This window comes from Peromyscus californicus, unplaced genomic scaffold (assembly GCF_007827085.1).
Source record: "Peromyscus californicus insignis strain IS unplaced genomic scaffold, ASM782708v3 Scaffold_7__1_contigs__length_154581171, whole genome shotgun sequence".
In the NCBI taxonomy this organism is placed as follows: domain Eukaryota; kingdom Metazoa; phylum Chordata; class Mammalia; order Rodentia; family Cricetidae; genus Peromyscus; species Peromyscus californicus.
In genome coordinates this window covers 123,934,142-123,957,535 of record NW_026294595.1, presented here as the reverse complement: position 1 = coordinate 123,957,535, position 23,394 = coordinate 123,934,142, and the positions used below count along the sequence as shown (strand labels likewise).

Genomic DNA, 23,394 nt, shown 5'->3' with positions numbered 1-23,394 from the left:
ACCCATCAGGGAAGTTAACTTTGTGTATTTCCATGTATATTGTACCACTGCAATAGTCCTTTGTTAGAAAATTGATGCATTTGTTTTTTTTTCAGTCTTTTATATATACTTGTTATTTCATCTCACTGACTTCACATTTGCTCTCATCCTTATCTTCTTGTCTTTTCACATCACCTACTGTCTTTTCATCTCAGCTTGTCTCCTTGGGTTTCTGCTTAGTATGTTTGAATCAAAGTCTGCTGACATGCTGTTACTGAGAATGCCAGGTTTCTCCCCAAACTAAGGTCTATACTCTAATTCTTGAGTTTCTACTATAGGAAAACATGGCTTTGATGTTGTGGTGAATTTTGTTCATGGCAAGAATGGGGCATGGTGAGAATATTTCATTTTCAACATTTCTCATTTTCATCATATAAAATTACCCTTAGATTTTCTCACTCTGTGGATGCCATGATGGAGAGATGAGTTTGCTGATCAATGGGTTGCTCATGGTCATGGGCCTCTGTGCTCTGGAACCATGATGATTTATCATCTCTGCCATGCTTCCAAATCTCATGTCAAAGAAGCGAGGCAACCTTCACTCTGTATATGTCCCTCCAAACTGCATGTCTTTCCCTGCCATGTTAGTGACTGGCTTATGGATGTACACATTTGCCTTAAGACATCCTATGATCTTCTCTTGCTTTGGGGATGCCATGGTATGTGGGCAACACTCACAGTGGAAAAGGTTTGTGAAGGCTGAGTTCTTCGAACTTAGGATGCTACCAATCTGACTATGGAGCAGAGATATGGAAGCCAAGTAAATTTGTCAACTTACAATAGAATATGCTTCATGAAATAACTCTCAAAAGGTAATTTAATGGTGCTCTGAATCCATATCTACCTGATCTGAATGTTTTTCCATCACCCTAGATTTGGACATTCACTCTGGTTTTCACTTTTTACCTGTTATCTGTCTACAAAAGCAATTGAAGAGTATTACTTCAAGGGTGAGTCTTGGAAGTTCAGACATGAATCCATTCTTATGCTTAAACCTATGAGGAAAATTGCAAGCATTTAATCACAATGTCAAAGGACCACAATATATTGTTTTTCTTGCCTTTTAAGAATGATTATGCTTTATTATTTTGAATTATGCATATGGATGTGTGTGTGTGTGTTTGCTTGTCAGTATTTGTGGGTGAGTGCACTGTCCTACTTAGCTGCAGTTACACAAGGTTATCAGCTACATGACTTGAATACTAGAAAACAAACTCGGGTCACAGAATAACATCAAGTGCTGTTAACCACAGAGTAATCACTTCAGGCTTGCCGCATTTTCCTTATCTCTGCTTCATCTCAGATGAAACATATATCCAACCTCATTAGTTAAATGGGTGTGTTCCTTCCTTTTATTTTATAATCCTCATTTTCTTTGGTTGTGGAGCATAAAATATTTTTTACTCCTAACCTATCTCACAGAAGAACACATTTCTTCCCAGTGTTCATAATGCTAAATGACATAAATGGTGACCCTCAGAGTCAAAATTTGGGGAGTGAAGGATGAAGTAGCTAGGGTATATAGGGGAGTTATAATGTGTACAATTAATTTTTGCCTCCTTCTAGAGTGTTGCATATTGAAGTGCTATGAACTCTTCATGTTTCCCATCAGCCGTTCAGTGAATTCTTATCTCCGTGAATACGAGTATGTCTAGCAGAAAGAAACAATGTAAGTACAGATGAAAGCAAGTAACCAACAAAGAAACAGAATCACCTTAGCTTACCTCTCTCTGAACCACTCTACATAGGACACTTCAGAGAAAGGCTTCAGTGTCTAAAATACCCTCTAGCAGTTGGCCTGAAGATCTTGTATGAAAAGTCAGGTCTAAATATCACTGAACATGTCAGGTTTTGGCCACAGCCCAGATGCGAGATTCACCTACCATTTGAAAAAGCCATTTTTTCCTTCCCCCAAATGTCAGTTTTCCTAGAATTCTATTCCCATGAGGGAGGCAATCATTACAGCTGAGATCCAAAGTGGGCATCTTAAGTGAATGAGAATTCCTAACACAAGGAGCCAGGATCCTCTGGAGAGAAACACTTCATGTGTCTGCAGAGATTTTAAGCTTACTTTCTTGCTTAGATTTAATTTCTGAGAGCAAATTCTTCCTCTGGTCAGTCTATGGGAATCTCAGTAAGTTGTTTTAAAGTAAGTGAAGGATAAAAAAAATTCAAGAAAAATGGATCAAGTATTTCTTATGAGTAGGAACATATACTCAATATATTGGTAATATATAAAAAAACATAGTAGAGATATACCAAAAATATCTTATCACACATGGAATATATACTTGTGGGCATACCCCCACATATCTTTACCTTTTATTTTTTGAAATATATGTGTATTGTTTTTATATATTTACCTACATCTCCCCTCTAAATTCTCTGTGTCTTTCCACTAATCCCTCTGTAATTCATTGTCTCATTCTTTAGTCATCATTCATGTATGTGTGTACATAGTAATTTATCTAAATATAGAGATTTTATATCTTTTATATTTTATATATTATATATAACTTATATATTTTATATATACATGTATATTCCATTTAGTGTTTTTCATATGTATGATTGAAGGACTAAAGACTTGAATGGTTAACTACTTAGGATGCTCATCCTTGAGGATAACAGGTTCTCCCTCTCCCAGCAATTAATAGCCTGTAGCACTTCATGCTAGCTCAGGGTCTTGTGAGATCTGTCTGTCCCTTAGATTTTGACATATTATCTGCTATTATTTATTTTTGTTAATAGCTGGACAAAATTGAATTGTGTACATATGCCACACTTTCATTATCTGTTCATCAATTGATGAATGCCCTGGGTGCTTCCTATAGCTGGTTGTTATAATAGATCAGCAAAGATTATGGATAAACAAGTATGCAAGTATAATAGGCTTCATAGTACTTTATGTATATGGACAGGAGTGTTTTACCTGAATATGATAAATCTACTTTAGCTTTTTGAAGGATTAGCACACTAATTTGCATAGTGACTAAACAATTTTGCACTGCCACCAATTTTGAATACTCATTTTTCTTCCCCTATATCTGAAATTCCATTTATTTGTTTTTAGATATTTTCCAACCAAGTATTTTCCAGTTATTGGTTTCATTTCCAGAACTACTGAATTCCTGTTTGAGAATGTCTGTGCTTCTGTTTTGTGTTAGCCACTTCACTTTTGTTGGATAACATACAATGGCTAGAAACAAATTAGAGAAGGAAATTGAACTTGATCTTGATCCAGATGCTCAAGGACACTCCTGAACTCTGAGCACACGGGTAACTCAACAGATACTTACAAGTTTCTGAAGAAATGAAGAACGAAGTGTCAAGTTTGTAAGGGGCAGATGTGGGTGTTACCATTGTGGGTGCCAGGGTGAATCTAAATTGGTAAGCTAAGAAGGAGGTCCAAAGTTGTAAAGAGGGACTGAGTTGAAAGAGCAGGAGAAGTGGCAGGAATTCTAAAGAGGAGGAAATGAGATGAAGGGTGTACTGAGGGAAACGAACTGGCCAGCAGGAAACAGGGAGGTAGGAAAAGTTGGGCTCATTTGGAAGGTGTGGCTAGCCTTGTCCAGCAGTATATAGTGCATAGTGGCTGTGCTTGCTTCCCACAGATCTTGAGTCCTCTGCTCTGCTGAATCTGCATCTTTATATATGAGCAGACAATGGATAAAGCACTGTGCAGTACACTGCTTCTTCTGAACACCTTTGTCCTGCTCCTGAACTCAAGCCATGAAGCCAGAAAACACCCAGATATTGCAAAGAAAATCAGTATCAGTAGCACACTGGATGAAAAGAGGAAGCAGGATGTGCTGGATTTCTTCAAAACTGTTTACAATATTCACAACAATGACACATACCTCAGCAACATAATGAACTACAAATTGTGGGTAAGTGCTTATCCCAGAGTCAGAGATAGGGCCGACATGTTCAACTGAGGCAGTGCCTTTTTTCCTCCCCTCAGTATCACTCTCACTCTTGCTGCAACCATGCTGATGTCCCTCCAGTGTACAGTGTTCTTTCACTGAGACCCATGGCCTGATCCAGGTCTTAACATACTAACACTTGAACAACGCATACTTCTTATTCAAGCTACGCCCACAGGATTTATCTATCTCTATGTATGTCTTCAAGGATCTCTTGAGAGATAGTCCCCATTAGCACAGCTGTAAATCTAGTCAGTACACTTTCACATGGAGAAGGTAGCTCTGTCTATAATTCTATTGCAACGTGCCCACTTGCAGGAGGTAACAAAGTTAGAGTTCAGACTCATAGTCAATTGTCCTCTGGTTTGGTTCCTGGCATGAAACACCTGATGTCAATGTTTATTGCTAAATGAATAGCCATATATAGAGAGAAACAGACACAATTGTCATATTGGAATGATCTTTTAGTATTCTTTAACATTTTAAACATTTTTACCGTGTGTGTGTGTGTGGGTGTGTGTTTATTGATGTGAGGAGTATGTTAGGTGATCATATGAAGGTCAGTGGAAGCCTTAGTATCTTTACACCACTTCTGCCAAAATGTGGATGTCAGACCAAACTCAGGGATTCAGGCTGAGTGGCCAGTATCTTTACTCACTATGCTCTTTTAAATGATATCCTTTAACTTCTTCCTATCATGTAAGGACAGATTTCCAGGGAAATTGAAACAGTAACTCAAACCATCCATGTAGATTCTGCATCAATTCTTTCAAGTGTTATGCATGGCCATGTTTGTTCCATTCTCCTTATTGTTGCTTTGTGCATGGAAATTGGGGAATGTGTGTTTATATGTATTAATTGTCTGTATCCCTTTAGAATAGCAACTCCATGTTCACTTCTTGCAAACAACAAAATTATTTATGTGACAAATTTTCATTCCAGGGAAATCATGAGTCAGTACACAGGATCTAATACTTCTTACCCTTTCTCATTGTTTGCTGATGCCCACTCATGAACTCTTCCAGAATGGGATGTGGATCCCATGCTGGCCCCACAACTTCATTTTATGTACAGACTCTGAGTGGCTTTTATAACCCTTTTATTGACAAAGTGTCCATTCCACTGTGCCAGACAGTCTTTGCTACAAGTTAGCTATAACAGGATAGACAATGATGGTCCCCTAAGATGAGATCATGCAGTGATTCTTCAAACTTTAGTTGACAAATATGCTTTGTGTGATCCCATAGAGAAAATCTATAATCTTACATTTCAGAGAATAAATGTGTGTCCTTTCAAAAATTTTACCTTTTAGAGTTGTCCTCCGTGTGGTCTTCACAGAAGACACTTGAGGACAGATGTAGACCATTAAGAAATTCAACTTATGTGTCTTGTCAACATCATCATGTTCCTTGGACAGAGAAACTTTGTCACCCTCACCTTGGCTGGCTTCCCAGAACTGAGTCCTATTATCTAAGATGTTTAAAAATGTTAGGTGCACTCTTCTGTCTTCTAAGTACTGTTTCTCCTTTTGTTTAGAACAAAATAAGTAGAAATCAGGTTCTGTAAATCATTCTAATAGAAGTGGCTTGTGCATGTGGTCTGGGGATGATAGTTCGATAGCTGAAAAATGATGTCATGGACCCAAGGCAAATATGTAAACTCTATGAAGAAATTGAATGCATGTATGTAAACTGGAACAAATTAATGTGCATTAATTCTGTTCTTTTCCCTACAGCTGTGGGCTGGGTCGATTTATGGTGAAGTACAGCTGGATCAAACAACATGTACCCAGATTGAATCTGACTTGGACAAATGTCCTCTCAAAACTGACCTCCGTCGGGGAAAAGTATGTATTTGATAATCACCAGGGATCATCAAACAGACAGATGGATAGTGGATATGTTTTTATATCGATGTGTTGATATGTGGAGAGTGTCTGTGCATGACAATGGGAAAACATATGTAACAAAGTAGTAATTCATGAATGAATACAGCTGGATGTGGACACATGTGAACTCCAGCCAATTCAGTCCTGTGTCATGTGACTTAGAGGAGGAGTACATGCACAAATAATTGACATAATTTCTAAGTGTGTTTAGCTGAAAATCTTCATACTGAGAAGGCAATCTTACCTTCATTTGGCTGTTCCCCCCTGGGCTAGAGGACACCATTGCAAAGATACTTACTAGGGAGAAGGTATTTGTTCAATCCCCACTGGAACAGAAATAGAGCCCAGTAACAATCCAAAGTTCTCCAGCACTGTCTTTTATATTCCCCTATTTGGGTAGGGTTGTTTCTTGTGACACCATGATTCTGGGAATAATTTTGTGTGTCTATCCCTATCCTGATACTTGGTCAACTGACATTTTTGCCCACCCATGAGTTCTTCCTAAGTGTCCATATCCTTGATCACTTCTCAGAATTAATCTTCCATTCCTGACTCCATTGAATGGATTTCATCTGTCTCCTTTGCCTTGCTTCTCATTTTCTCAACAGCACAAAGCAGCTTGTAAAAGGTGCTCACAAGACCAGTGCGAGCAGATGTGTCTGGTGTGCTGTGTGGTTGATAACTGGCTGCCCAGGAATGTAGGCATTAACTCTAGACAAATAAATTAACTCCATAATATAAAGTTATTGCACATTTTGAATGTTCCCCAAAATGCTATGATGAATCCTATTCTTATTCAAAGGACAAGCAAGGAAGAGTTATTTATGTCAATTTAAACCCAGAAGAACACACATGCAACAAGTTCCTATCTAAGGTGGCTAACTGTCCCTTCAATGAACAGGCAGACCAGCAGAAGGTAAGCACATGATTCTCAAAATGACCCCAGCATAGGAAGAACATTTCTACATTTGTGTATGATGTTTGAGAGGTTTTTCTTTTGCAAATATTGGTATGCATGAGATACAGTACATGTGAGTACATATGTGGATAGAGAGTGAATAGTAGATATTCATTTTGGGTGTATAGAGTCCCTCAGTAGTAGAGTTTTGACCACATGAAGAGGCAGGGTGCACAGATGATTATTTTTCTCTCTTTACCTGGGAATTAATTTGGTTACTGGGGGTGTTTTGAGAGTATAAGGAAGCTGCTGTGGAGAAAGTTACTTATGAGAAGAGTGTCTGTTAACTCCCAGCTTAATTTGGCTTCCCAGACCTTACTAAAGAGATATATAGCATGTAAGTGACTGAAAATCCCTCTTGCTGATTCCATGCCTCTACTGCCAGCTGCTACCTTTAAGCATGGGTTCCTGAGATGTCACACACGGGGTGGCAGCTCTCATCTTTTCAACTCTTCCCATTTGCTCTTATTTTTTGCATTATGTCACCTGTTTTGTTTCTTCCCAGTCACACTTTTAGTGTGTGGTCCATGTGCTCAAGGTGGATGGGCCTTGACCACATGGCCACCTGTGCTATATAAGAGTATGCAGGAACTTATAAGCTCCAGGTGGTAGTGCATGATTTCAGATGTACAGTAGACAATTCAAGCAATAATGACGGGCCAATGAAGCATTAAGCTGAATGTGCTGGGACTCAGAAGTGCCTGAAATAACTCATGGGCATGTTTCCTGTGTCTATTTTATTTTTCTGACTAACCATATTCCTTTTTAATTTTAACTTCATTGATGGTCTATTTTTCTTCCTCTTTTCAGAGAGTATCATGCAACTTCATTATATCCGAATTCTCTGTACTGAAGTATAAGATTGTCATACAATTCATGTGTATAAGTATCTGAGGGTATGAGCCATGATATGCTATGTTACCTACCACTTACACATCTTGTTTGGACTGCCCCAACCTTCATATGGATGCATAAGTCCTCAGAAATATCACCCCATTTTGACAGGAGCAGGAGCCCCACAGAGAAGGCTGCTAAAGTCAAGTAACGCAGATGTAAACAACTGTCCCATTTTTCCTATCTCCTCTTTTCTTCAGATTGCACAAATGCAAGCCCCACATGGCTTATCCTTGCTTTAATCAATAAAAATAGACTCATTGGCTCTTGAGTTGCTGCTGTCTCATAATGTGTGGAGAGATAGGACCAAATATACAGGAATTGAGGGTTGTTACCCACATCTGTGTGTCAGGTGTTAAGTATTGTCTGTGGAGATGTCCATGTTTCAGATTTAAAAAAAAAAGAGATACTAAAAAATCCCAACTAGCATTTGAGGCAAAGTGACATGTTCACATGTCCAGATCCCTGAGCATCCTTCTCATCTCCCTGAACTACTATGGTGGTATCAGGTTATGCTCTCAACATGGCTTTCCTCATATATACAAGTCCTACTGTACAACTAGACAGGGGATTGATTTTCTTCATAAGAAGCCTGAAATATGGTATAATATCTTCTATCTCCAGTGGGGATATTTTAGGAAATTATGCATTAATACCACCACAGTTACAGACAACATCTGGTAGCCTCATATGGAAGGGTATGGATCTCACATAGACACCCTCACAGCCCTCACTCACTATTCTTACTGAAGTTCAGGGCTGAGGGACCAAGATCTCACATTCTGCTGTGGAAGCTATTTTCTCAAGTTCCTTCAATGCTCTCACTTGTATTAGGAAATTGTTCTGGGGACAGTGTATAAAGAATAATTCAAATGAAAAAGGAGTTTTAACACTGGGATCTATAAGCCAGGATTCCAAAAGATCCAGGGTGCAGAGTAAAGGTCATCCATAATTGATACCATTGTTTTCCATGATCCATTTCTTTTCAAGCCTGTATGCCAGTTTTTGGAACTCAATTGATATAACAAAAGTCCTTGAAATTAGGAAAAGGAAGCCACACCAGTGGACATTAGCTTCTTAGACTTGAGTCTGTGAGTATAATGCAGGTTTTGGGTCTTGGTATACCAGGACACAAATCACAAATCACAGCAAATTTCAAGTGATGATGGAACTGAGATAATCTCATTTCCTATCCTGCCAGATGAAGGACCATGGTCTTTGCATCAGCCCCATTAGTTTGAACCTTTAAAGAAAAGAAAGTGTTTCTAACCTCTTTAGAGTATAATGAAAATATTCTCTAGGAGACAAATCTCCAAGGCTACCTTGAGTGTATGAATGCACAGAAGAAACTAATAGCCTATATTATATTATACATGTATTGTAAACTCACATCGTACATATGTTTGATGCCTATATAAACACTGATGCTATATTTATATACTAAGAATTGTGCATAAAGAACAAAGAATTGTACATGTCCTGAGGATCTAGATAGAAAAATTCCTATTCAATGCTCATAATGGAATCTTACATCACTTTACTCAAATTTGTGTGTGTGTTTATGTACACCGGTTTATAGAGTATGTGCATCACTGTATATGCAGTGTGGCAACCAGAGGTGAACATCAAGTGTCTTTCTTAATTTTTTTCTAACCTGATTTATGAGATAGTATTTCCCTGTACCAAGAGCTCATTGGTTCAGTTAGAAAGGCTAGTCACTGAGCTCTAGGTATCCTCAATTCTCTGCCCGCATTGCAGATTGTACTGGTATATAGATAGATAATGGGGATCAAAACTAAGGTCCTCACATGTATGTGACAAGCACTTATACAACTGAATGAACAATTTCCTCAGTCCCAACATCACTTTTGACACCAAAAGTATGCAGAATTTTCTTTACCACAGAGCAGATGGACATTCATGAGAAACACTATATTAGTGTCCCCTAGCTCTTTTCTACCCTGTCATTTTCTTCCAGGAGGTGGTATCATACCCTATAGGTTGAGGCTTAGTCCATTAAGATGGATTCTCAGGTCACACGCCAATTATCACCAGTATAAATTGAAGTACACTGACCCCCTTCTAGGACTTTACTCACATGCTAATTGGCTCACAGAATTCAAAATAGTATATATATTTAGCCACTGTCCATAAAGAATATTCCAGGGACAAGTCAGAGATATCATGAGCATAGTACTAGGTAATTGCAAGAATGACTTGACCATACAAGACCAATCTGATGGATTTTAGTTTCCTGTTGTATGTAAGAACTATACTTGAATGACACTATAATATATTCAGGTTGCAGTAATATGAATGGATATTTGGCAGCAGGTATGAAATATCAATGAATAAAGATAGAATTTGCTTAAGGTAGAAATATTGGTGGTAGTTAGGCTAAAAAAGAAAAGAATGAAGCTCATCCTACTGACTCAGTTTTGCTTTCACAAAGTATTTCATTGTTTTATGAGATGTCTTTTGATAACATTTCACTAACGGAAGAACTTTCAAAACTGGAGCCCATGCTCTTAAGACTCCTAACTAGGATGGTGCAATATTTTAACTACCAAGATTCCCATTTACTCATATACATGACATCGTTATGATCCTGACTGATTTGTGTCTTTTAGAGCAACACTACCTGTCTTCAGTGTTATCCTCAATTGTATATAAGCCATAGTCATTAGTGAAAGATAGAAGCTAAAATGTTTTTTTGGGGACTGTAAATGTTCTAGGAGCTTTCTTTGAAAAATTTGTTCATTAGCCACTACTCATAGTACCTTCAGGAGTGTACTCAGATAAAGACAAATGTTTTCCTATGACATTGAAGCAATGCTCAGTCACATTTCAGGCTCCACTTCTAATTCCAGGCCTCTTGCTGTTCCCATCTCATAAACAGTGAGGTCCTCCTCTGTTTCTTATACCTCTCCTCCAAGGCATACAGGTGTTAGAGATAAATTTCTCTAAATTTCTCTCAACCATCACTTTACTCTCCTTCCATGAGTCTCATATGACCCAAAACAGCTTCACAAATGGTGACTTCTCTTCCCTGTGTGACTGTAGATATTATTGGATATGTGATTAGTTAAGACTAGGTCAATGAGGAAACTTGAGGGACATAAGATAGGACATGAAACCACAACTCACCTGCATGTTGTTTAAGTCTTACTCTGGCTGACAGGCCAGAATTTTGAGAGAACTGGGTGCATTTTCTACAATGACTGAGAAGCCTTGATGTGGCCCATCCTCATTCCATTATTCATGGATTATGTGTAGATGGTATAGTACATTCCAGAATAAAATTAATACCATCTCCCACCTAGAAGACTATAAACTGTGTCCACAGTGGCAGTGTATTTGGCTTCCTTCTCATCTATGCCAGCTAAGCATTTATTTGAGGTTTTTGACCTCTGTTTTTTTTATGTTACTAGTATTTTTTATTATATGCCTTGTTTGCTTTTTTGAGGTTAGATATGCATTATACATTTAAAATACTGTAGAATTATAAGACTCAAATCAATTTTATAGCTATGTATGGAAGCATATTGCTCTTAACAATCACACTGGAGCCTAGACATGTAAGGCTTTATTTATTTATTTATTTAGGTTTTTTTGAGACAGGGTTTCATATACCCCAATTTCATTTTATACTGAATTACCCTGAAGGATGTTAAAAGGCTTGAATCCCCATAACTTAAAATATATATTTGCACAGTTTTGAATTGAAGATGAGATGACCTGAGCATGAAAGGTAAATAGCAAAGAAGGCATCCCTTAAATACAGCATCATAGCTGGGTGGTGGTGGCACACAACTTTAATCCCAGCACTTGGGAGGCAGAGGCAGGCATACTTCTGTGAGTTCGAGGCCAGCGTGTGTAGCTAGAGTTTTCCTGCCTGGCCCATGGTCAGGGTAAATCTCTCTCACCCACCAGTCCCACAGCCACTCAGACCCAACCAAGTAAACACAGAGACTTATATTGCTTACAAACTGTATGGCCGTGGCAGGCTTCTTGCTAACTGTTCTTACAGCTTAACTTAATCCATTTCTATTAATCTATACCTTGCCACATGGCTCATGGCTTACCGGCATCTTCACATGCAGCTTGTCATGGTGGCGGCTGGCAGTGTCTCTCTGACTCAGCCTTCCACTTCCCAGTTTTTTCTCCTCCTTGTCCCGCCTATACTTCCTGCCTGGCCACTGACCAATCAGTGATTTATTTATTGACCAATCAGCAACACATTTGACATACAGACCATCCCACAGCAAGCGTGGGCTATAGAGTGAGTTCCATGAAAGGCACAAAGCTACACAGAGACACCCTGTCTTGAAACACACACACACACACACACACACACACACACACACACACACACACACACATCACCATAGGGTGTCAAAAAAGATACAATACAGAGAAAAGAGAGACAATGCTGCAAAGCTCCCATACATTGCATAACTGAGACATTGAATTAGACAAAGACATAACAGGAAATATCATTTCTTGACATTCTGTGTTTTAATCTCTTTGGGAGTCACATCATTGTTGAAACATGTGATGAGTAACAGTGTGTGTGGGAACATAACAACATTGTTCCAATTATAGAGAACACACCCCTTCCCCACAAATAAAAGTACAAACAGAAAGGACATATGGTCCAAATATTCCTTGACAAACTTGTTGTGTTTCCCAGGTGAGAAGCACACCATGCTCTGATTTCTCTGAACTTTTCAAATACTTTGCAACTTCTCTATGACAGCCTTCTGCAGGGCCAGGTCATAGGCCAAACATTCAAACGTATCACAGATACTTCAGAACAATATCCAACAGACTCTGAAACATTTTTTCAATAATTCTTACCTCTGCCTAAGAAAGTTGTTGTCCCACCCAATGAAGTTTGAACCATTGTGTCCAAAAGAGCATCAGATGAAACAAAACCAGTGAGAATATGATTATTTCCCTCTGGGAGTGAGATTATTTTAAATGGGCTATAGGCTGACTGGAGCATACAGTAGATATTCCTTAGGGAGAAAGAGTCATAACTTAAATTTATACCTTATAATTGACCTGAGGGGTGCAAGGCAAATCATAAAATCCCAAAACAGTCAAGCTAAATCTAACTAATAAAAGATATGTAATGAATTAATGTGGTGGAATCAATTCTCATGTAGGGATAGCCTGAGGCACCATTTCAAGTGTTAATACACTATAGGATGAGACAGAATGGTCCAAGGCAGGTGACCGAGTAATAGCCTAGTAGAGGAAAGATATGTTGTACTTATCACTTGGGGCTCCCCTTCCTAGGAAGGCTAAGTCAATTCTACTATTGTTTGAAGGGACTGCAGCAAGCCTCATACTGTATTTCCAGCTAAGGGATGTACTAGGAAATCTGTTCAGTTTGAGATGGAAAGCCCAGTCCTTATGCTTCAGGCAGCGAGGAAAAAGCCTAGGCAATACAAATAGCCACAGAAAGCTCCTCTTTACCTTCCAAGGCTGGATGTGTAGAGGGGCATACTCTACCAAATGCTCAAATTGACTACATTTAAAACATGCCCTCCTTTCTGAGATGCACATTATATACATACTATTATCACCAATACTGCTGAAACATTGTTGTCAATCCCTTAAAAGTCTGGGCAAGTAGGAGGTTCTGAATATGCACAGAAATGAATAAAATCTGATAGATTTTCTTTTTTTTAAATCTAAAAGAAATGGATAATTTTTTCAATATATCTCACTTATCAAAATTAATTCAAGACCAGATAAGTTATTTAAATAGCCATATAACCCCTAGTGAAATAGAAGCAGTCACTGAAAGTTCCCCAACAACAACAATAAAGTGCAGGACCAGGTACTTTTTGTGCAGAATTTTATAAGACTTACAAAGAAAAGTGAAAGTCAAATCTTAGATTATTTTACAGAATAGAAACAGAAGGACTATTTCCAAATTTGTTTCATGAGGCTACAGTTACCCTGATGCCCAAACAACACAAAGATTCAGCAAAGAAAAAGAATTACAGACCAATTTCCCTCATGAACATAGATGGAAAAACACTCAATAAAATACTCACAAACAAAATCCAAGAACACTCCAAAACATCATCCACCATGATCAAGTAGGCTTCATTCCAGGGATGCAAGGATGGTTCAACATATAAAAAACAGTCAATGTAATCTACCATATAAAGAAATTGAAAGAAAAACACCCCACATGATAATCTCATTAGATGGCTAAAAAAGTCTCAGACAAAATCCAGTACCACTTCCTGAAAAGTCTTGGAGAGAGTAGAGATAAAAGGGACATACCTAAACATAATAAAGGCAATTTACTGCAAGCCTATAGCCAACATCAAATTAAATGGAGAGAATCTCAAAGCAATTCCATTAAAATCAAGAACAAGACAAGGCTGCCCACTCTCTCCATATCTGTTCCATATAGTACTTGAAGTTCTAGCTAAAGCAATAAGACAACTAAAGTAGAACAAGGGGATACAAATTGGAAGGGAAGACGTCAAATCTCACTATTTGCAGATGACATGATAGTATACATAAGCAACCCACAAAATTCAACCAGGGATCTTCCACAGCTGATAAATACCTTCAGTGCAGTGGCTAGATAAAATAACTAAAACAATTAGTAGCTCTCCTACATACAAATGACAAAAAGGCTGAGAAAGAAATCAGGAAAACAACAACCTTCACAATAGCTACAAATAATATAGACTATCTCAGTGTAACTCTAACCAAGCTAGTAAAAGCTTGATATGATAAAAACTTCAAGTCTTTGAAGGAAGAAACTGAAGAAGATACCAGAAGGTGGGAAGATCTTTCATGCTCATGGATGTGTAGAATTAATACAGAAAATTGACCATCTTACCAAAAGAAATCCACAGATTCTAAGCAATTGCCATCAAAATTCCAACACAATTATTTTCAGACCTTGAAGGGACAGTTCTCAACTTCATAAGAAACAAAGAAAAAACAAAGGGTATACACACACACACACACACACACACACACACACATACACAAGGACACTTGCTTACCTATATCTATAGCAGATTTATTCATAGTAGCCAGAAATTGGAAACAACCTAAATGTCCCTCAACTGATGAATGGATAGATCAAATGTGGTATATTTACACAATGGAGTTTCACTCAGCTGTTAAAAATGACATCATGAGTGAGGTAATCCAGACACATAAAGACAATCATGGTGTTTTAGTTTTAGTTTTATTGCTGTGAAGAGACATAATGACCACAGCAACTTTTATACAGGGAAACATTTAATTGGGACTGGCTTACAGTGTCAGAAGTTTAGTCTATTACTGTCATGGTGAGAAGCACGGCAGCATATAGGAAGACATGATGCTGGAGAAAGACCTGAGAGTTCTACATCCTGATCCAGAGGTAGCAGAATAAGGCTGCTACACTAGACCTATCATGAACATAGGAAACCTCAAAGCCCACTTCCATAGTGACACACTTCCTCCAACAAGGGCTTGTGTACTCCAGTAAGGCCATACCTCCTAATAGTGCCACTCCCTATGGGCCAAGCATTCACACATATGAGACTATGTGGGCCATTCCTATTCAAACTACCACATTCCAATCACTGGTCCCCATAGGCTTATAACCATACCATAATGCAGAAATTCATGTGGTCCAACTTCAAAAGTCCCCATAGTCTATAAAAGTCGCCAACTTGTTTTAAAGTCCAAAGTTCATAGTCTCTTCTGAAATTCATGCAGTCTCTTTGCTGTATTCTCGTGTAAAATGAAAATCAAATAGAAGATCACCAATATATAGTAGCACAGGATACACTTTACCATTCCAAAATAGAAGAAAGGGAGCATAGTGAGAAAATTATAGGACCAAACAAGACCAAAAAACCAGCTGGACAAACTACAAACTCTATATCTCCATGTCTGATGTCAAAGAGAGTTTGGTGACTCAGTCCTAACAGGCCTGCTTTAGGGCCAGCCTGTCCAAAGTGGTATTGAGAGTATGCACATAATACACTTCCTGAGAGCCAGCCTGGGTCTGCCTGAGAGCCTTGACAAAGGTGTCCAAGTGGTGATGTGAGATGACTTAGACCAATGAGGGGGAAGCCACATCCCATCAACAAATGTCTTCACAACAGAACCCTCCCCAGGCAGAGTGGAATGTATATATAAGGCTTGCCCCTTGTGGAATAAATTGAGCTTGTTGTTCTCGACCTTAATCCCCGCATCTGTGTCTTCGATGCCATGCCTTCTCACCCCCTCCCCAGAGGGAGCCATTAGGATCCAGAGACAGTTGACACCTGAACATGGTTCTGCTTGTCTCCCTCCTCTCAATTGCGGTGCGGGTAGAGCACCTCCTTGAATGGTGCAATTCAGTGAATAGGCCCCTCCATGTTCATGGTTTGCAGTCCTGGCGGCTAGGTAACTGCCGGAACCCCCTCTCCTTTCCTTGTTGTTTGTCTTGTCTGTGAGTCTGTCTGTATGGTAGGGTGGCACATACTTTTATTCAGGCTTGTTGGGTGTTTCCATATAAGGGCTGCCCCTCAGGGAATGGAGCCTCAGTCTGACTCCTGACAGCCGCCCCTTGTTCGGAGATCCTTGGGTCTGACACACACTTTCACTTTCTCTGTTGTCTACCGTACCTTCTACCACTGTGAGTAGTCTCCCCACTCACCATAAAGAGGCTCATACTGGAGCCTTCAAGTTCCGCCTAACCAGCCAAGGGGTCAGGTTACAACACCAGAACTAGAAAGGTTTTGGATGGAGGCTGCAGTGCTTGCCCCATGGATCTCTCCAGAGAATATGTAGGAACCTGATCTTTGGATGAGAGTTCTGTTTCTGTCTAGAAAAAAAATTGAAGGGAAATGTCCCTCCAATTGTCTTTTACATCCATTTTGTCGGCTATAGCTGCTAGCCTAAAGTCCTCCTCTACTGAGTAGGTCATAGAGGCCCACAATAAGCACTGCCAGGAACAATGTAACTCCAACTTGTCTATCACCTCCATTCTATCCATGATTGTTATTTCCTCTACCTGTGATAAGGAGGAGATGGAGGAGGAAAGGCATACCTGACAAGAGTAAGTAAAGGAAAGGGAAAGAGAGAGGAATTGATTGGGGTAGCTCCCAAGCCTACACTGGCAGCCCTTCTCTCTGTTCCCTCCATGCTATGAGCAGCTACCCCCTACTGCAGTATCCATGGAGTCATTTGCCTTGCTCTCTGCCCACTGAGCCAGCTGCTCTGCATACTTCCTATCCTATTCCACCTATGATGCTGTCCATTCCCACCATGCATTTCCAGTTAATGTGGGCCCCAGTGGGGCCAACTAATCATGGATACCTACCCCTCTTGCAGACCTGTCCTTGGTCCATAAGGCTGCTAATGAATAGGGTCCTGACTCGCCATATTTTAGCAAGTCCTATGGCAATGGGCAATACATTTACAGACTTATGACTGGTACCATTTGATGAAGACAGTGTTGGAGCCTGTGGTCTTCTGTAAAATGCTGTGCTACCTATGATGACCAGGCTGAGGCTCAGGCTCATCTTAAGATACAATACAACATTGCTGTTTCTCTTGAGATGCTCACAGGCCAAGGACCATATGTTAACCCTGCCACACAAGCCAAATTGGACAACATACTTATTTCGAACAGGTTTCAGAATTGGCCTTCAGGGCACTTAAGTCTTGCACTTCTTGTGACCCATCTGCATACTTTTGCAACCTCAACCAGAAGCCAGGGGAGTTGTTTACCATTTTCCTCACATTGGTTAATGAAATAGTGGAGTAGAGGGTAGATCCTGTCCCTACTTGGGAGATGCTGATTAAACAATTGACATGGGAAGGTCTTAATGCCCCTACCCACAATGCAATAGCTGCCATCTGCAATGAGGATATTCATAAATGAGTAATAGCTACTAGAGATCTTGATCCCAACAGTGGCCCCTTTGCTGCCCTCACAGTCTTCCTCAATGCTCTCTGCGCTGATAAACAGAATAGATTAGAGACTCAAGACACCCTCCACTGATAGAACATGCAGGGGATGTGGCAGACCTGGTCATATTATGAGGGACTGCTCCCAGGCTAGGCCTAAGAATAGATGCCTAAAATGTAGTAAAGGGTTCCATTGGGCCAAGGACTGCCGCTCCCAACCAGAAGAGGCCAAGGTTCCTTTAAACTCTAGGAGGGGAGTTCCTCAGTCCCACAAGTAAAAGGAGGCTCTACAAACCCAACGATCTTTTAGACACTGGCCATCTTTCCTCACTCTCCTATGATGACTATCTTCCTTGATGGGCAGCCTGTTAAAGGGTTGGTGGATATGAGTGCAAATACCATCATTTTAACTGAGGCAGAAGCACTCCATTTCTCACGTTGGAAATTTAAACCTGGCCCCCCAATTAGTGGAGTTGGGGGTCAATGAGATTCCAAGTTAACCACTTGCCCAGTCCATTGGAAGGTCCTTGATGGCAGTTGAGGAGCCATTCACCCTATCATCTCCACTGTAGGTAGAAACTTGTGGGGCAGGGATATCTTAGAGGATATGGGGGCTGTCCTTACAACAGATAATAGGATATTCTTTGATGATATTGTGGTCCATGAAAAAATGGGCCTTACTGGCTGAGACCTAGAGCAGCACCTGGGTCAATTCTAAGGGTCACTGTCACCCAAAGTCCAGCGCTACTAAAAAACCAGATCCTATTTCAATCAATTGGCTTTCTAACCAAGATGTATGGGTGGAACAATGGCCTATAATTGAGCCAAAATTATCAATATTAAAATACCTGGTGGAGGAACAATCATGTGCTGGATATATAGAACCATCCATCAGCAGCCATAATACTCTAATATTTGTTAATCCAAAAAAGTTAAAAGTATCATCTATTGGAAGATCTTTGTGCAGTCAATGATAAGATGGAACAAATGGTGTCAGCACAGCCAGGCCTCCCACATCCTAGCACAATTCCTCCTTCCCATTATATCACAATATTAGATATCGAGGACTGCTTTTTCCAGATTCCCCTAGCACAACAAGATAGGAATCACTTTACCTTTACAGTCTGGGAACCAAACATGCATAAGCCAGTAAAGAGATATCAATGGGTAGTTCTCCCACAGGGAATAAAAAACATTCCCTTAGTATGTCAGTTATATGTTGTTTAGGCTCTACTTAATGTTCCTAAGGATGTTGTGCTAGTACATATATGAATGATTTGCTATTGGCACACCCTGATTCAACTTATTTACAACAAATTGTTAAATCAACAATATAAGACTTAACTTCCTTAAAGTTAATTGTGGCACCAGATAATATCCAATTTGTACCTCCTTTTTGGTTTTGGGCTTTGTTATTGCTAAGGATGTTCACCCCTTGTCATTCAAATTAGATATAAAAGACAAATACTCCATTTCAAACTACAACAATTATGTGGGACAATAAATTGGCTTAAACCCTTTATCCCTACTCCAAAACTGGAAATGAGGGAACTATTCTCACTGTTAGAGGCTCCTACATGCCCCTCACAGAATTTCAAGTTCACTACTGGGGCTAAAAATGATCTAGAAAAGGTTCTTACTATACTATCCACCACCAGCCTGCAATGCCATAAGTCTGAGTTGCTCTTGTTGGCTATAATCCTGTGGACATCTGGAGGATTCCTGGGGGCACTCTGGCAGGCTGGTCCATTAATGTGCATTCATCAGGCATACTCAGATTTACATAAAGTTACTTCTAAGTTTGATTAGACATTTCAAATTGATCTAAAGGTGTGAATGCTAGCTCAAAAGACTTAGGAAGAGAACTTGATATGTTAATTTTCTCATTTTCCTTAAAAATACACAGACTCTCTGGGCAAATTCCATTTCCTTTCAAGAGATGATTACTGGGTTCATGGCAACAATTGACAACCATTTGAAAAAGTTGAGTACTAGCAGAGTTTCCAGTGCTCCTGATAGAGATACCCATTCACTCAGTACCATCATCTAAGCCCATTCCTTGCGCAACCATAGCTTTCTCAGATGCCAACAAGACTAAATATGGAATATTGATTCAGAAAAAGGGAGAAGACAAAACACATGATATTCCAAATCCTGATTCTATACAGCTGGGAGAATTATCAACACTTTTTAAAATCCCATTGGAGTGTCAAAATGTGCCTATTAACATCATTTCTGTTAGTCAGTATGCTTTACAGGTGAGAAGAATGCTGGTATTCTCAAGGGTTAAAGATACTCTAAATCCAATAGCCAGTACAATGCTTTTAAAGAAGATGTATTGAATCAAAGAATTAAGCCCAGGTATTTATCACATATTCGATCACATTCCAAACTACCACGAATCTTGGCTTGGGGAATGAGATAACTGATACCATCATTTTAACAGTGGCTGTAGATTTATTAGAACAAGCTTGAGAACTAGACCAGCAATTTCATTTGTCACCACAGGGCCTGCACAAATTGCTCCAAGAATTGCCAATTTTGCAATGCAATCATCTATCTAGGATCTGCACTACTTGTGTACCACTTGCTTCTTTAATGCTCATCCAAAGAGCAGGGGTAAATCCCTGTGGCTTATTGTCCAATGCTATACGGCAAATGGATATTACTCTTTATACATCCTTTGGCAATTTAAGATATGTACATGTTATAGTAGATACCTGCTTGGGCTTTATGTATGCCCTGGCCTTGCCTGGAGAGAAGGCTACTAATGTTATTAAGATATTCAAGTCAGCAATGCTAGTCATGGGAGTGCCTTGGACCATTAAGACTGACAATGGCACTGCTTATGTGTCACAGCAGCTAAATAACTTTGTGAGTTCATGGAAAATGTCCCACATCATAGGAATTCCATATAATCCACAAGGTCAGGCTATTGTAGAGCAAACTAATAGAACCCTTAAAGAGCTCTTGATAAAAAAATAATTTTCTAGCCGGGCGGTGGTGGCGCACGCCTTTAATCCCAGCACTCGGGAGGCAGAGCCAGGCGGATCTCTGTGAGTTCGAGGCCAGCCTGGGCTACCAAGTGAGTTCCAGGAGAGGCGCAAAGCTACACAGAGAAACCCTGTCTCGAAAAACCAAAAAAAAAAAAAAAAATAATAATAATTTTCTAAGAAGCCAAGAAAGATCCCAACTTGGCCCTGGTGGAAATTTTTTTTCATATTAATTTTCTCAAGCTGATGATACATAATTAAGCACCACTTACAAACATTGGGCTTACCTGTTTCGGGAGACACCATTGCCCCTGTAGCATTGGAGGGATCCCATCACCCTTCAATGGCAATCACTTTCTCTCCTATTAACCCATGGGTGAGGGTATGCTTGCATTTTTCCTCAGAATACCAACACACCAATATGTATTCCTTCCAGACATATGCATTTGGCAATGGACCAAGAGACTTTGGCCAAAGAAGAAGCTTCAGAGGGATAATGCATGCTCTTTTAACCCTTTATATTGTTATTTGCTCCACTATTGTGGCATTATTAAGGACATGTCATTACTGTCATGTGACCCTAGCTATCAAGTAATTTGCCCCACCCCCCCACAAGGTTGCTAAGGCATCATTAGAAAGACTTCAATTTGAACAATACATAAAGGGATCCTGGTCAGATAAGTTCCCTAATTACTCCATATTACATCAAGAACAAATTCATTGACTAAATATGACTAGGGTCCCAGCCGTGTCGTTAGAGACTGAATTTTTGACTAATGTCTAGAACAATATTGAAAGACTCTTTGATCCCTCCCAGATCCCCACAAATGCCTTGTGTGGCAGAATCATACTTTTAATCCTTCTCTTGCTCAAATGTCTTTTACAACAGGTTCACCAACAGAGGGTGGACACAAAGGCAGCCCCACAGTATTTATTGGCTCTAGACACATGAAACAAAGTCCTCCTAGAGAATTAATGCACATATGGCTCACTGAGATATAGAAGGCCTAAAGCCCACCACCTGGATGGCTCTCTAGGATTTATGTTCTTCAAGGGCTGATAGTCAATGATGGATAAGAGCTTGTTTGGCAGGCCAATCTAAGGCAGGCACAGTCCATTAAACTGAGCTCATCTGAGGTTAGGGCAATGCACCCTAGCTCCTACTGAGTATACCCCATAAAATAATGAAAAGGGTGGATATGTGGAATGACTCAGCCCTAATAGGCCTGAGGACCAGCTGGCACAAACCAATAATGAGAGCATGCACATGACATACTTCCTGAGAGCCAACCTGGGTCTGCCTAAGAGCCTAGACAATGGCATCTGAGTAGTAGCATGAGATGATTTGGACCAATGAGGGGGAGCCATGTCACATCAACAGATGCCTTTGCAACAGATGCCCCCACTGAGCAGGGTAGAGGGTATATAAAGCTTACCCCTTCTGAAATAAATTGAACTTGTTGTTGGTGATCTGACTCCTGGCATCTGTGTTGTTGATGCCTTGTCTTCTTACTCCCTTCCCCTGAGAAGCCCTTAGGACCCAGCAAAAAAAGTGATCCTCATATTTCCAATTCCTTTCTTCTTTGTTGACTACAACACATTTCCTTCTCTTAGGCTGGTTTCATTCCCTGTTGGTAGCGCTCTTCAGCAGGTATCCCATAGCTTTAGCATCTTCAACATTTTTGGATCTCCAAGGAAATCCAGGGTTTGCTTTCGCAGCTTCATACAATGGCCTCCTTAGTCCTCCATGCAGGCACACCCCTGATGCATACTTGGCTTCAGTGGGTTTCCTTAGTTACAGAATGAGCTTCCATAATCCCTTTCTTCTATCTTTGACTCTAAAGCCAGAATCATATGACCAAAGCTGCCAAGTTCTGTTGCTTGTTGGGACTGGAACATGGCCCCTTCATTTAATTACATCTTCACCCCTTTTCTGTTTTGCATTGTTTCCTTCACTGTCTAATTCTTGCTGTCCTGAAACTCAGTCTGCACACCAGCCTGGCCTCAAACTCAGAGATCTGCTTGCCTCTGCCTCTGGAGTGCTGGGATTAAAAGTATGCACCATCACACCCAATCCTAAGCTTTTATTTAATTCTTTTTCACAAGTTGGAAGCTTAGTTGAATGAGATCTTGCCTTGAGATCAACACTTATTCCATTTAACATCAGACATTTCTTTAATCTGTTTGTCTCTTTGAACACAGGATTTAGCTCCATCCCACTTCCTGGTGCCCCCTTTCTCCTCAAAATGTACATCTTGTATTTTTCCTTTATCAGCTTGCTCCTTTTCACTACATCATAAAAGTGAACACCAATGACCACATGGAAGAGTCAATACCAGACTATGTGGAGAGTTCCTTTGTCAACAGAATTAATATAAAACTCATCAACTTATCCTCCAGTAAAATTTTCAGACAAAGGAAAAAAGCAGCCACACTCTTTGCCAAAATATCCCAAGAACAGTCTCTAGGCCACGTACTAACACTCATCTCCTCTGAAAACTCTTGAGCCAGGTTCCCACAGTTCAGATCATCCTCAGCAATACTGTCTTTCATGTTCCTACTAGGATGGCCCATTAAGCCACTTAAAACATTCAAATGCTTTTCTAATCGAAAGTTCCAAAATCCACATTCCTGACCACAAGGAAGTTGGATTCATTGCAGGTACTGAGTGATCAATGTGCTTCTGTTTTACTTGGTCTAATATTGATGCAACATAGGAACCTTGCTATAAAACCCTAGGCTGTTGTAATGTGGAGACCC

The 23,394-nt window shown here is 39.9% G+C and overlaps 1 protein-coding gene across 1 annotated transcript; it reads left to right on the top strand.

The window, feature by feature from the left end:
• Positions 1-3,704: 3,704 nt before the first annotated feature.
• LOC128100998 (cystatin-related protein 1-like) lies at positions 3,705-23,140 on the top strand. Its single transcript, XM_052723708.1, has 4 exons — positions 3,705-3,929; positions 5,701-5,811; positions 6,656-6,769; positions 22,910-23,140. The coding sequence occupies exons 1-4, from the start codon at positions 3,705-3,707 to the stop codon at positions 23,138-23,140; spliced, it is 681 nt and encodes a 226-aa protein (XP_052579668.1).
• The last annotated feature ends 254 nt before the right edge of the window (positions 23,141-23,394 follow it).

Excerpts from the sequence above, each read along its gene's own strand:
- LOC128100998 (XM_052723708.1), top strand. The coding sequence starts at position 3,705 with ATGGATAAAGCACTGTGCAGTACACTGCTTCTTCTGAACACCTTTGTC. Across the intron at positions 3,930-5,700 it reads TAATGAACTACAAATTGTGG|CTGTGGGCTGGGTCGATTTA; the intron begins GTAAGTGCTTAT and ends TTTTCCCTACAG. Across the intron at positions 5,812-6,655 it reads CTGACCTCCGTCGGGGAAAA|GACAAGCAAGGAAGAGTTAT; the intron begins GTATGTATTTGA and ends TCTTATTCAAAG.